The sequence below is a fragment of the Haemorhous mexicanus genome, chromosome 12 (assembly GCF_027477595.1).
Source record: "Haemorhous mexicanus isolate bHaeMex1 chromosome 12, bHaeMex1.pri, whole genome shotgun sequence".
Taxonomy (NCBI): domain Eukaryota; kingdom Metazoa; phylum Chordata; class Aves; order Passeriformes; family Fringillidae; genus Haemorhous; species Haemorhous mexicanus.
The window spans coordinates 9,117,843-9,131,643 of NC_082352.1; the positions used below are offsets into that span (position 1 = coordinate 9,117,843).

The window sequence follows — 13,801 nt, forward strand, 5'->3', positions numbered from 1 at the left end:
CTTACATAGTTTGCATTTGATCAGTGTCTTCTTAACTTGAAGCTGGCTTAACTTGAAGCTATCACAGCTCCTTCTGGTAATCAGTGACTAATAAACAGCCAGTCTCTGGTAGTCCAGCTTTATTAATAAACATCTTGGCTTCCACCCAGACATCAGTTCCGTAGCTGAACCTCATTAGGCAATTCTCATTACTCAATGTGATACTGAAAAACACCAGTAATACTGAAGAAAAAGACATTTAGTTGCATTCCCCCTCCTAGAATAGAGCAAATTAAAGGTGACTAAATCCCAGTGTGTCAGATTTTATGAATATAATTATTTTCTACACCTCCTCCCTCAGGATTTTACACAGCTTGAGGCTTTGGGGTTTTTTTCTTGGAAAAATAAAGTTCCCATATAGTTATTAAAGGAAGAATTTTGGCTGAAATTGCACTATACCACTTCAAGAAAGACTACTTTGTTGAATATCTGCCCCAGAACTATTTATATCAAAACAGCTCATTTTTGCAAACTCAGGTAGACTTTGCTTTGGTATTTACAGTCAGCAATCCAAACAGAATACCAATAAGAATTATGCTTTTAAAAGACAGTCAAAAAAAGCTATGGGGAGTAAAAGGAACTACCACATCATGTTTTGGAAATACCAGTCACAGGATGTCAATTGCAGATCTACATTTCTGATGTCTCCTTCTCTCTTTCTCCAGTAAATAATGGGCCAAGAAAAAGTACAGGACAAGAACTTACCAGCTGGACAAGGCAGATACTCAGCAAATAATTGTTACAAAAGAAGTGCTTGGCTCTCAAACTTTAGGAGTCTGACCCCCAAAGTATATGACTTTTAAAAAACAACTCTATGGAGCAAGAAATTATCTTCTACAGATAATTCTAAAAAATTGAAAGTTGTCTAACAAACTAATCCTCCCAAATGAAACCATTTAAATTTTCTTCCTGCCAGAAGTATATCACACCTATTACAAAATGTCATACCTAGGATGAATACCATATTTTTGAGAGGATTAAAACCAACACACCCTGAGTATAACAAATGTACTTAATTCTCAGTTCAATAAAATATTGGAATATCAATTTATTAAAAAGTTAAGTGAACTGTACATACGTAAACTGCAATATAGCTGAAAAATCTGAAATATATAATTTTAAAGGAAAATCATTTATTTCTGAAAATATTTAAAATATTGCATTTCTGGCAGCAAATTCAAAAGAAGTGCTCTGGAATGGGTGCAGTCTCTCTGTGCATTTGTCTTCAAGGCATGAAACATATCTGCTTTCTGATTTTTCACAGCACAATCTTGTGATCGCTTTTTTTCTGATTTGTAGAGACAGAATTCGATTTCCAAGAACAGGAGTAGAATTTTTAACAGGAAATGCTACAGTCCTTGTTGGTGCAGACAACACACTTTCCGAGAGTCCATGGCACCTTGGAAATCTGCTAGCCATCCTGCATAAAACTGCATCAGATTGTGCTCACAAGTTACAGAATAAGTCTTTGATTGATAATTTTTCTGTTTATTTCCGCCAAGGCCACTGAAAATACGAAGGCCTTTTCATCTGAAAGGTTAGCATACATGTCAACTTCTTTTTCTTGTTTCTCTGTAGAAGAAAAAAAAGTCACTATTAGAAGCTTTTTCCATTATTTGAAGTTAATGCAAGTTACACAGAAATTAATAAATTATGTGAAGTACTGGAATTGAAGTTAGACAATCAACACCTATGCGCAGAGGGAGTAAGAAAGAGGAGGAAGTAATAGAGGCACACAAAGGTGCTGGAAGAGCCACAGAATGAGTCAGCCAAAAGCGTGACTGAATTTCTCCACTTTAAAAATTAAGGAAGAATGAATGGTTAGCTTAAAGATAAACAAGTATTCAAGGGTTCCTTCAGGTTTTTTTGGTTTTAGTGGTTTGGGTTTTTTTCTTTACATGCCCACCTTCAGTCCAAGAAAACAAAGTTATTTCACAATATGCTCATTAAACACAAGATCTGCCCCCTTACTTTACAGCTACATGGAAGAACCCCAGGAGTTTAACGACAGTGTCAAAGGCCGAAGAGCAGACACTTGGACGAAGTCAGGCTCCAAATTTATCATCATGCACATTTCTGGACTTTCTACACTGCAGACTTTCCATCTTATCCCAGCTGTAGAACAATGCTAACACACCTCATTGAGCAAGTAAAAGCCCTGTGCTGATGCTGGCTTGCTTCAATGCCACAGACACATAACATGAAGCCATCAAAAAGTTTCCATACTGCAGTGCTCAAATAAACTAAGTTAAACGACAAAAATTCATAAAATAATGTAACTTGAGTAATAGCACTTGCATAAATACCACCTCCCCCAGATCCTGACTGGTTCTATCCCAGTTTAGCAAGCCACAGGTAGCTGACACAAATTGTTAAGAAAATAAAGCCAACAAAGAAACAGTTTTGTCAGCAGAAGACCAGGCTTGTAGACAGAACAAAGAGAAAAATATATTCAGAGCTTTCAGCTGTGGAACTCCATCTCTAATCCAGGTTCTGCGTGGCCTGGACTCATTTCCAGTCACAACACAAAGCTCACCTGAAAGACCCCTCTGTCTCACTAACACACAGTCACACACGTCCACACTCTGACAACTGCTCCACCAAGACACCTAAACTAGCATGGGAAAGCCAAAGAAAAGGCAGTGCTGTAAATTAACAGAAAGCACAATCAGGAACAAAGATCCCAGCAGCTCCCATCTCCACCTACCCACAGGGTTACCCTTCAAGGGGTTCACACTCATCTGGCTTCACATTTGTGTGCAGCTACGGACAGAACTCCAGCAGACCACCTTCTGTGTGAAATCAAGTGCTTGTGCTCAACAATTGAGTGGGAGAACCTCCAAAATCCTTTAGCACTGTGTTCTGATCTAATACTGACACAGAAACAGCAGAAACCAGCTTTTTGCTGACTTCCTGGCTATGCAAGGCAATATCCTCTAGTGCATTGAGTTTGAAATGAGTTCGAAAGTGAGTTGTGCTGCCAGTCCTACCCTGCAGTTTGAGACAAATCAGCTTCTGTATGTACACTCTGGGCTGCTCCACTTCCTCCCTCTCACCATTTAAAAATTAACAATGCTGGGAGTAGTTCTGAGTACAGACACTACACACACTGGTTATTCCACATTAACCTTTTCTATTTTCATATCTAAGCCCCACCCCTTGATTCATACTTCCTGATCCAAACGAATCCAGCCGCAACTTGAACATATCAGCAAAATTAAAAATACTCCCCCTGCACCACACCCTGCTTGCTGTTAACAGACTGTGGATTTCTTAGTTTCCCTTCCTCCCAGATCAGCCTTATTCTGAGACTTCAGCTTACTGAAATCTTGATATCAAAGAGTATGAAGGATTAACACAGATGTGCAGGCTTCATGCACTTTTAGGACAATTGCAGTTCTCATCAGTAACAAGTGAAGAGCTCACACCTGCATGACATTTTATCATACACTACTCCTAGGATACCACAGCTTCCACACACACTCTGAAAACTTTCCACTTCAGTCTTATCTGAGAGTAGTTTTGTCTAATTTCTCCATTATGAGCAAAAGAAAAATAGTATTGTGTTTCTACAAGACAGTAAGACATTAAAAACTAGGGGGTTTGCTATACAACTAAGAGGCTATTTAGGCAAAAATGGCTTTTCTGCATCACATCTCTTGTACCCCAGATCTCCTGCAATCCCTTTATACTGCAGCCCTTAAAACAGTGACTATGTATAAATCACACATGGACCTCCCCCTTCACAAATTTTGTATTGATTCATTTTTCAAGATAGCAAGTTACTTCAAATATCCACACTGGGAAAGTAAGTGTGAGTAATGCAGCTGGATATTACAGGGAAAAGAAAGCTTACATCAAGAAAATGTATTCAGTTTAAGTTTTATCAGGATACTGAAATGTCTCTATCTACCTTTATGAAGATCTGGCCTGCTAAGTAACAAGTCTGCTTCAGCAAGTCTACTACTCTTACTGAGACTTACTTGCTGGTAACCTCTTTCAGAACAACCAATACCACTTCCCCCAGTATGAAAGTGCTTTTGTTTGCTTTACTACAATCAGGGTTTTTACCAGATAACAAGGCAACCTGGGAACCAGTCTAGCTGTGTGTCACAGTCCCACACAGTAAAACAAAGAACACACTTCCACAATAAAATCAGAGTCAAATTATTATGGAGTGTTTGTATTTTCAAAATACATTGCAGTACATCTGACAAAGAAATTAAGTGACAATTTTGACAAGCCAAGGCTGCAGGGAGGAGATCCTATTTTCCAGACTCATCACATGGCTCTGAAACATGTGATAGGATAATTTTCTGGGTCCCAGTACTGCTATATCCCTTCAATCTACATCTGCTTCCTCTTTCCTCCCCCTCCATTCCTTCTTGCTAATACTGCAGGGAAAATAGCTTGTTTTAAAAAGCCTTTCTGCTTATTCTATTCTTCTTAATTGCTGCAGCTCTTTGCTCTAATGTGAGCCAGTCACGAAGGACACAAAAGAACCAGTCAAAGGCACAGACATAACTGGGAACAAGCACACTGTGTATGGAATTGCATGACAAGCAAGGAAGCAAAGCTCCAGATGTCACTGGGGTCTTTAGGAAGGAAATTTTCACAGCTGGATGGTCGTCAAATGTACAGATAATCTGTTCTTCCATGTTAATACAACTGAGGTATTTTCTGTCTGCCTGGTTTTCCATCTACAAATGCACTAGGAGCCACATATCTAAACCATGCCAGCAATGGCTTCTTTTCAAGTCTTTGGGGCAAAAGCACAATCTCTAGTGCCAAGTAAGAAGAACCCAAAATACCCTTGAAACATACAACAGGCAAGGAAATAAGATACTGACATCTTGTACTGCAGAGCTGACTTTCAACACACACAGACTGCTGCAAGGACTAGCAACCACTGATACAAAAACCACCTTAACTGTGGTAGAATTACAGTTGCTTAATAGACAAACAACACTATCAAGCAGCACATGTGGTAAAGGAATAACATTTCTAAAATTCCTGCCAATTACTCCACACATAGTAGTTTCAATTTTGTAAGCAACTTCAAAAGGGAGAGGTCAATGTTAACTTGTTTTAGTAATTACTTACAAAAGGATGAGCTCCCTGCTGAATTTATTTTTATAGCCATGACAGCCTTATATATAAACCTTTTTTTTTAATCTGCCTGATAATCATCACAGTGGTCTACACACACTACATTCTGACACAACCAGAAGTAAAAAAATATTCTAACCTACTTACTCCTGAACAGTAAGATGAGCTGCACTGGGGCAAAGACAATGACAAATGGGTATGAGCCAGATCCCTGCACAGGAGGCTGAGGAAGAAACAGCCATCACAGCATCAAGGAAAAGGCATGGTAAAAACAGCACAAGAAGATGAAGGCAATCTTATCAAGTAAGATTCAACTTTAAGGCAACACCAAGAAAAGGCAAAGGCACACCACACACACTCTTATACAAAGATCTCACTATATGCAGGTCTCTACTCTTCTACCTCCAACCACTGCAGTATTGTCGCACTTTGGAGTTTGCAGCAAGAGGTTAGAAACATTCACCCTGGGTTTGGACAGGAAAATATGTTCTCTTACTATCCCTCCTGCTGTCAAATTCTTGCTTTTTGGAAATTATAAAACATGTTTTAAGAAAATGGATCTTTTCCTTTGGTTGCTTACATTGCTCTCCTCTTTGTCAGGGGACAAAAAAGAAGATTCATTTTTATAGGGCAACCCAACCAGCTCGCTGGAATTTTAAAACCAAGGCTGTTTGTGAACTAGACTGGCAGTTAAATGACTAGAAAGCTACCAGACAAAGTCCAGCCTGGGTCACTAACAAATAGAGAAGCTACACACATCAGTAAGGCATATGCAATAGTGAAGAGATTAGATACTACAAAATGCATTTCTATTACAGTAAAACAATTACCATTTGGAAAACGTACAGAAATTAAATTCCACTTCCTCTTCCCACATTGAAAGCACTTAAAAATCCCAACAAATCCAAATTTATACTTTGTTTTTACATTAAAGAAACATTAAGAAACAGATTTACATTAAACAGCATAGATACCAAACTTGGTTTTGAGAAGTCAGAAACTGAAGGAATTTCCAACATGGATTAACACCCTTATTTCTATTTTGTAAGGTGGAAAGAAGAAATTATTCCATTTCTGAATGATGCCACATGATATGCTTCAAGATTTCAGAAGTTTTGGGAACAATATCTGCTGAGTATTTGTATGAAGTTTTGTCATTCCCCTTTTATCTCCCTTCCAACCTTCTGAAGCCCATGCTAAGTTTTGGATTCATAACTCAGGTCTAAAATTACCATCTCCAAAAACACATCTAGAAAATGCAGTGTCAAGAGGCTCTTAAAACAAGAGGAACCCTAGGTGACAGTTACATTCTTGAGGGCTTCTAGAATTACTCTAGCTATGTAACAGCCTCTCTAATCATTTTGTAGAATGATTAAAACCAGCAGGTCACCAAGGAACCTTAACAGACAAGGAGGCATTCTTTCTTCCAGAAACACAGGACCAAAATTCAGGTTATAGTAGTGATTCAAGATGCCCTTTTTACTTTGGCCCTCCAAAAGGTTTCAAGAAACTTTTTAAGTAATCCAGTCATCCTAATCCCCTCTCGGACAACAGATAGCATTATATGGCTTCTCCTTGTGATACAAAGCAGCAGCACCTCAACAAAAACAAAAACAAAAAAACCACCACACACACAAAAAACACACAACCAAAAACCTACTTAACACTTCAGTCCAATGGCTTTCAACCTACATGTTGAAACTTGATACAGTGGCTAAAAATACGAATTTAGATCTTTGTAGTTAGCTTCATCAGACACTGAAACACAAAACCAGAGGTCTCTACACATGCAAATCAGTCCCTTCCTCACATTAAGGTATCAGGTACTGGCTGAACTAGTCTGCTTATTGAATGGTATAAAGGTTTGCTGATTACAAAAGATACAAACAGAAAATCCAAGGAACAGATTTCTGCAGCTCTCATACCTCTTTCTTCCTCGTGCTTTTTCGCTGAGGCACTCTTAGGTCTTCCTCTTCCTCGTCTGCTCTGGTCTGAATGGCTGTTAGACCTGGATCTTTTGCGGTTTTCTAAGTCTTTATTTACTGCAGAATTTATCTTCTCTCGCTTAACTCTCTCTGTCCGCCTCCGTTTGGCCTCACTCTTGTTTTCTGTGCAAATGAACAGAAATGGCATGAAGCAGGGCTGTTTCCACCTTTGTTCTTCATTTACTCTTCATGCCTACCCCACCCAATCAACCTTTTCCTTTCAAGTGCTCAGATGCCTATACCTTTACAGAACAATTGCATCTGCACAATATCCACGCAGAAATTAAGGTGCCAGATCCAGAAGGGTGCTTCACTTCTTGTTTCCAAGGATCAATCCCTTAATTACTTCAAAAGCATTTTGCAACCGGTGATGTTTGCTGGTACAAAAGAAGCTGTTTCCCAGATAAGATGTGAACACAAACTGCACACATCACAGCCTGTAAGACACTACATTCTGTATCTGTTCCACTAGAAAAGTTTATCCTACAGCAAACACCACAGCACTGGGGCTTCCTATGACACTAACAATGAAATCATTGCTGTTGCTCAGACAAGTTGAATGCTGAGTCAATGGTGCTGGCAGTGAACACCTCAGAACACAGTGGATGTGCCCCACCACATCCAGCCTGCGAGAGGCCCCCTCATGCTCACTGCTGAACAGGTATTGTTCTCCTCAACACCCAAGTCAGTCAAAGAAAGAAAGAAGCATTTACATGAGTTTTATCTGGAAGTTAAGCATGAATTAATGAGTTTGGGTACCAAATATAGTACAGTCAGCACAGCACACTCATGGATTAGCTGCATGTTTGTAAGGCTGCAGCACCACTCCACAGTAGCTGTACTGCTGAAAACACTGGAACAACATTTTGTAGAAGTTGTGGTTACCTTAGGAGCACAATGTAGACATACACAGTCTCCTACTGTATCTCTCTGGGGAACTGACTTCCTTTGGCTGCAGTTGTGCCTTTAATCTTGTACAGACACAGGGCACAAGCTGGACAGCAGGGCCCAGTCACTGAAGCTCCTACAGAACCTGTACTTCAGAGTGTCACAGGCAGGGTGAGATAGCAGGGGAATCTCTTCAGATCCTAACCCCTGCTCCTACAGGGCCACCAAGAGCCAGCTGCCCAGGACCATGTCCAGAAGGCTTTTGAGCACCTCCAAGGATGGGACTCCACAACCTCTTGGACAACCTTTTCCAGTTCTTGGTCACACCCAGAGTAAAAAGCAATTTCCAGAGCTGCTTTTCAGCAGGATGGCTCCCAGCATGTCTCCATTTTGCCTCCCCTGGTGCACTTCCTCTGTACAAAACTGAATTATACAACCAGATCATGGCCTTCAGCTTCCTTTGGTAACTAATTAATCAAAAAAGCAGGAGGAGGAAAGAAAATTGACCAACAATTCCAATCTACCAGAGACATTCTTAACCTCCTCCACCTTGAAAGTTCAGTTGTCAGCATAATGTCACCTAATTCCTACAAGTGGTATCCTTCAAAACATTGCTACAAAACATCAAACAGCTGACTTCCATTTTGTAGGTCTGGTAGGTTATTTTAAAAAGTAGGTATTATAGATCAGATATTTATTAGGTTTGGGTCAGGATTTTGGGGGATTTTTTAATATATATCTTCCTTGTAAGGCTTTTTCTGACTAATTCCTACCACTGGAGGAAGTGATATAAATGAACACAAGGAGAATGCTGTTCATACCAGAAAGCACATTCAACTGACTTCTTACTGTGTCCATCAACAAAAGGCACACAAGTCAGGCACAAAAAAAAGCACTATTTAATTTAATCATGGAGAGAGAAGCAAGATCCACCTAGTTTTAGATTAAACATTATGACCAATTTTTTATTTTCAGAAAACCCAGCTTCAGTCGGCATGTGCTCTGAAATCAGATCCTTTTGGGACCTCTACACATTTAGCTTCAGAACAGGATTAACACAAAGCATTTTGTAAGGGGTTATTTGGCATAGTGATCAATGCATGCAGCTAGAACATACACAGAATAAATGCCATCATCATGAGTACAAAGGAAGACTGAAAACACCAGCTTTCCTCCTCTCCTCAAAAATCAAGAAAAATTAACATATTCAAAGTCTACCATGCACAAATTGAAGGAAAAGTGAACTGACAACAATCAATTTACACAGAGAAGTAAAATCCACTATCTTTTCCCTCCAGGAAATAAGGGTAAAGAACTGTAGCTCCCTTCTCCCCCACTCTGGAAGTATTACCTGTGATGGGTGGGGATCTCTCAGCACGTTTGGCGTGCAAGAGTTTTCGACTGATAAATATGTAGCCACAGGGACATGATTTACATGCAACAGGAACCTGGGAAAACAAAAGACAGATTTTTCAGATAATTTCAAATTATGACCAAACTTCTGTCTCATGAAGAAAAAACACACTTAGTAACTCACATTTTGTCCTCAGAGATAGCTCTTCAAATTCAGTCTGTACTGCAAACTACAGCCTGTCCTGTTACTGTATTTAAACAAAATAAAGCCAGATTCTGCTGTAAATCACTCACCAAGCCTTTTCTTTACGCAGTTGTTAAAAATCAAGCTTGAAATGTACAGCTGTTGTGATTGCTTTCCACTACTTTTCCCCAGACTGACAGGAAGGGGGTGGGGGAAAGCAGAGAGCATTGAAGGAAGGCTGAATTAAAATAGAATTAGTTTCTCTTCAGAGCTCTCAAATTTCATTAGTCAAATCAGTCAGACATTTCCAGTTTTGCTTCCTCTATATACTTGTAAAAAAAAAATAATTATGAGTTAAAACCGTCAGTACATTGTGAATGCATTCACTTTCAGCAGCATTTGAAAGCAGCTCCTTTGGAGAGGAGCAGCTTTAGAGGCACAATAGAGCCTGAAGCAAAACAGATGCATTTGCAGCACGCTCTGCTCCAGCGCTGCAGACAAGGCCGGGTGGGTACAGAAGGAACCTCGTTAATTCAAAATGCAAATAACCCAGCCCAGGCAGGCAAGAACTGACTGCCGGCCCAGGAGTTTGAGAGAATACAGTGCCTCTGAGCAGCTAAGCAGATAGCAGCAGCATGCTCACCCAGAAAATAACAATGTAAAACAAGAAATGCCACATTTAATATGAAAAATAACAAAAATCCACTCAGCAATTAAAAAAAAAAAAAACCACTGATAAATTACAAAATTCATTACCTTAGTGCCAAGATCTTTTGAGATCTTTTAGAGTAGTAAGCAATACCCCATGTTGCTTTGATTAGGTTTAAGACTGAAAACACTAATCAAAGCAAGTTTAAGCAGAGATCTGGAAGAGATTAAATAACACACATTAAAGTGGAATCATGCTGAAGCATGATAGTGAGAGGAAAAAGGCAGGAGGTAATTTCTCAAATGTAATTCTATAAGACAGGTCACTACAAGTCTGCCAATATCCACTGAAACAAACAGGAGCACAGAACCACAACTGCCCCCTCAATTTAACCAGACAGGGGGAAGGACCAAGTTCCTAAGTTCTACTGACTCAAAAAACCCTGCCAAATTAGTACATGAATTTGTAAAGAGGAACTTAACTGCTACTCAGAATAAACAAATTATTTTGCTTTCTGTAGCACATCTGAACTCCTACACTTCACCCTGCAAAAAGCTTGCAGATAACCTTTTTGATACTGGTTTTGCAGAACCAGAGATTTAAACTCCTTTTATGGGGACACTGACATAACAAAAACGAGTCCAACAGAGGTTTATTGAACTTTAAAGGTCAGAATTTAGCAGACTTGTGTGCACGGTTGTCTCCTTGTTCATATGTCAGTGTAACAATATTAAAGCCCCACCATCTCACAGATAACTTGTGTGTGTCCTTAAGGTGACACAGAACTCCAGCTAAATCCATTTCTGAACACTTGGGTCTCTCCAATAATTACCTTTCCAGGCTTGGCCTAAAAAAAAAAAACTTTGGCAAAGCCACCCAAGGGGATTGGAACAGAGTCAGTATTTTTCAAGGATCTCAAGTGTGTTTAAGAGAACAATACTGTTCTCGTGTTACAGGTTTAGCACGTAGGGGTGTGCAGCATTTGAGGGTGGGGGGCCTGGGGGAAGAGGTTTATCACTGAAACTGATCACTATCAGTTATCCTTTGAAGACCCACACTGATAACATCCTGCAACATAATTAAGGCAAAAGAGTCCTAAACACTATTTCACACTGTTTAGCATTTCCCTAATAAAAAGGGAATATTTCTCATACAAGACATTTTACTTGATGCTAAAGTAGTGATTATTATTTCCTCAGATTGATTGCAAGTACTTCAGGCTCCTTAGCTAAAGGATCTGGGCTTTGATTGAGAAAATACTGAAATATGATATATTATCTAAATTACAATAGAAAAATGTTTTGAAGTCTAAGAAGTGTTACTCAATATTTTGCTCCAATAATTGTGGCTGTCTAAATATTTCCATTCATGCCACTTCTACTGAAAAAATCAGAAACAAATGCTAAGCCCTTGCTCATGGAAGAATTTAAGAAACCAGCACAGGACACAGTCAGATTAGAATTATATGAGTTTCCTCAAAATCTGCAAAGGGTTGACTTGTACTGTAGGCCTTAGCTCCTTGCTCCCTCTCAAATATTTGGCAGTGGAAAATAAGGTGTTTTCCACTATGAGCAATGTGTGCCAGGGCAGGACATATAAGCACATAAAATCCATGGAAGCCATAGAGGAGGTGCTAACAGAAAATCTACACCGACAAAAGCTAAAACACATGATATACAAATAAGTGCAGAACAAAGTGACACTTTTCACGTCAGCTTAAAAATCCTACAGTGTTTCCTTACTTATTGCTGGTAGTTTGACATTCACTACATTCATATAAAAAAAAAAAAAAAAAAAAAAAAAAAAAAAAAAACCAAAACCACCACCAATCTCATACTAGATTTCCATTCGTTTTCGTTTCTCCTTTCACCAACTGAATAACCAGAACTTGGCAGACGATTTCTTTCTCAGAAATAGTATTTCAGTGACGTGCCTAACGTGCATTTGCAGCGGTTGATCTGTTGGTTAAAACATGAAAGGACGCCCACACACAGCTCAGCACTCCCAGCTGCGCCAGGATGGGCAGGAATACTGTAAAAACTATGCAAGTCAGAACAAAAAATGCGATTTTTCTAAAGCTATGCAAGCAGAGAAAAATTACATGAGGCTATTTAATTTTTTTTCTAGGTATGGCTAAAGCAGCGAACGGGGGTGACTTTCCAGGGTCGCAGAAGGGCGCCGATGTCCCCCGGAGTGCCTGTGACAGGCGCTGCCCCTCGGCCGAGCCCCACGGCCGCCGCCGCAGCGCCGGGCCATTGTTCCGAGCTCCGCTGCTTTCAGCACTCACATCATTCCCACTAAATGGAGACAGGCTCCTGACACGGCAGCGGTGCAAGAGCTGCCGCTCTGAGTGAGTGTGAGTGTGAGCAGCTCCATTTTGTGCACAGCAGAACCCGCAGTGGGACACTCGGGACCGGGCAGGAATTGCACCAAAGGTCTCCATTTCGCTGCTTCCCGACCACCCCCTGAGAAAACACCACCTCTGAGCCCTCTCCCGCCCAGCCCCGGGCACATCAGTCATCCAAAGGGCAAACTGCATTATATAAATCACCCGGTTCATTGTATTTTTAACAGATCACACAGTCACTAAACAACACCAGCACACAAACGTGAGGTCCTGCAGTCGCGCAGAAACCCCTCAGCACAATACAACTACTCCGCCACCCTGCCAGAGGGATGCGGCGTTCAACCCACATTCCATGCAGAAGCTGCAAAGGCAACAACCATTCAGTTCGCACAAACACCGACTCCAGCCGCACGGAGCCGGTCTGCCCGTTCCGCCCTCCGCAGCCCAGCGTCCGCCGGCAGCCGCTCACCTGCTGGTCGCACTCGGGGCAGGACTTGGTGGCCATCTTCACTTTCTTGGCCCTACTGGAGGACATGCTCGCTGCTGCCGTGGCTGGGCTGACACGGCCGCGGCCGGAGCGCCCGCCCCGGGAGGAGCCAGCGGGAGGAGCGGGAGGAAGGAGGTGGAGTGAGGAGCCGGCGAGAGGAGCGTGAGGGGGCGGCCGGAGCAGGAGGCGGCGGGAGGAGTGGGAGGAGCCCCGCGCGCTCCCGACGGAGGACAAGCCCCGCCCAGCTCCGCGCGCGCGCGCGGCCGGCCCCGCCCACGCCGCAGGATTGGCTGCGCGGGGGCGGCGCTCGGAGCCCCCTGGCGGCCGCGCTGGGAACGGCCCGGGGGCTGGGAATGGTGAGGGGAGCGGGAATGGCGGGGGGAGCGGGAATGAGGGAGCCTGCCTGAAATGCCCCTGCCGTCAGAAAGCACCAAACACCACTTCTCCAGTCTCCATCTCAATCCAGAAAGAGACAAGACTGGAGCAGAGGGGGATGTTCATCCCCCGCTGCACTGGCGGGAGCCCGGTGGTCCCAGGGCGGGGTGTCTGGCTATGCCTTTTAGTGGGTTCTGCTCACAAACGGGATGTTTCCGAGTACAATGTCCTCAGACAACAGTGTGCTACAGCCAGACCACCACCAGGACCAGGACCAGAGCAACAGGAACAGCTCTTCAGAGAATTTCTGACACATAATTGCATTTATGTCCTAGCGAGTATCCTCCACATTGTCATGCCAGCCCTCTCCATCCCTACTACCAAT

The 13,801-nt window shown here is 41.8% G+C and overlaps 2 protein-coding genes across 8 annotated transcripts in view; both read right to left on the reverse strand.

The window, feature by feature from the left end:
• Nucleotides 1-914, reverse strand: part of MYLK3 (myosin light chain kinase 3) — a 44,411-nt gene extending 43,497 nt beyond the window's left edge. For all 7 annotated transcript variants that reach the window (XM_059857036.1, XM_059857035.1, XM_059857031.1 and 4 more), the window contains exon 1: nt 6-914. The gene's annotated coding sequence lies outside the window, so the exon portion shown is untranslated. The remainder of the gene's footprint in view (nt 1-5) is intronic.
• Nucleotides 915-1,062: 148 nt separating this feature from the next.
• Nucleotides 1,063-13,187, reverse strand: C12H16orf87 (chromosome 12 C16orf87 homolog). Its single transcript, XM_059857040.1, has 4 exons — nt 13,024-13,187; nt 9,373-9,469; nt 7,074-7,256; nt 1,063-1,611 (listed from the first exon to the last, which is right to left on the reverse strand). Exons 1-4 carry the CDS (start codon nt 13,087-13,089, stop codon nt 1,493-1,495), a joined length of 465 nt encoding a protein of 154 aa, XP_059713023.1. The 5' UTR covers nt 13,090-13,187; the 3' UTR covers nt 1,063-1,492.
• Nucleotides 13,188-13,801: the final 614 nt, after the last annotated feature.

What these genes read in the sequence shown, in the direction of transcription:
- C12H16orf87 (XM_059857040.1), bottom strand. Translation starts at nt 13,089, where the DNA reads ATGTCCTCCAGTAGGGCCAAGAAAGTGAAGATGGCCACCAAGTCCTGC. An exon ending in GAGATCCCCACCCATCACAG is followed by an intron (nt 7,257 to 9,372) that starts GTAATACTTCCA and finishes TCATTTGCACAG; the next exon opens with AAAACAAGAGTGAGGCCAAA. An exon ending in AAAGCACGAGGAAGAAAGAG is followed by an intron (nt 1,612 to 7,073) that starts GTATGAGAGCTG and finishes TTTCTTCTACAG; the next exon opens with AGAAACAAGAAAAAGAAGTT.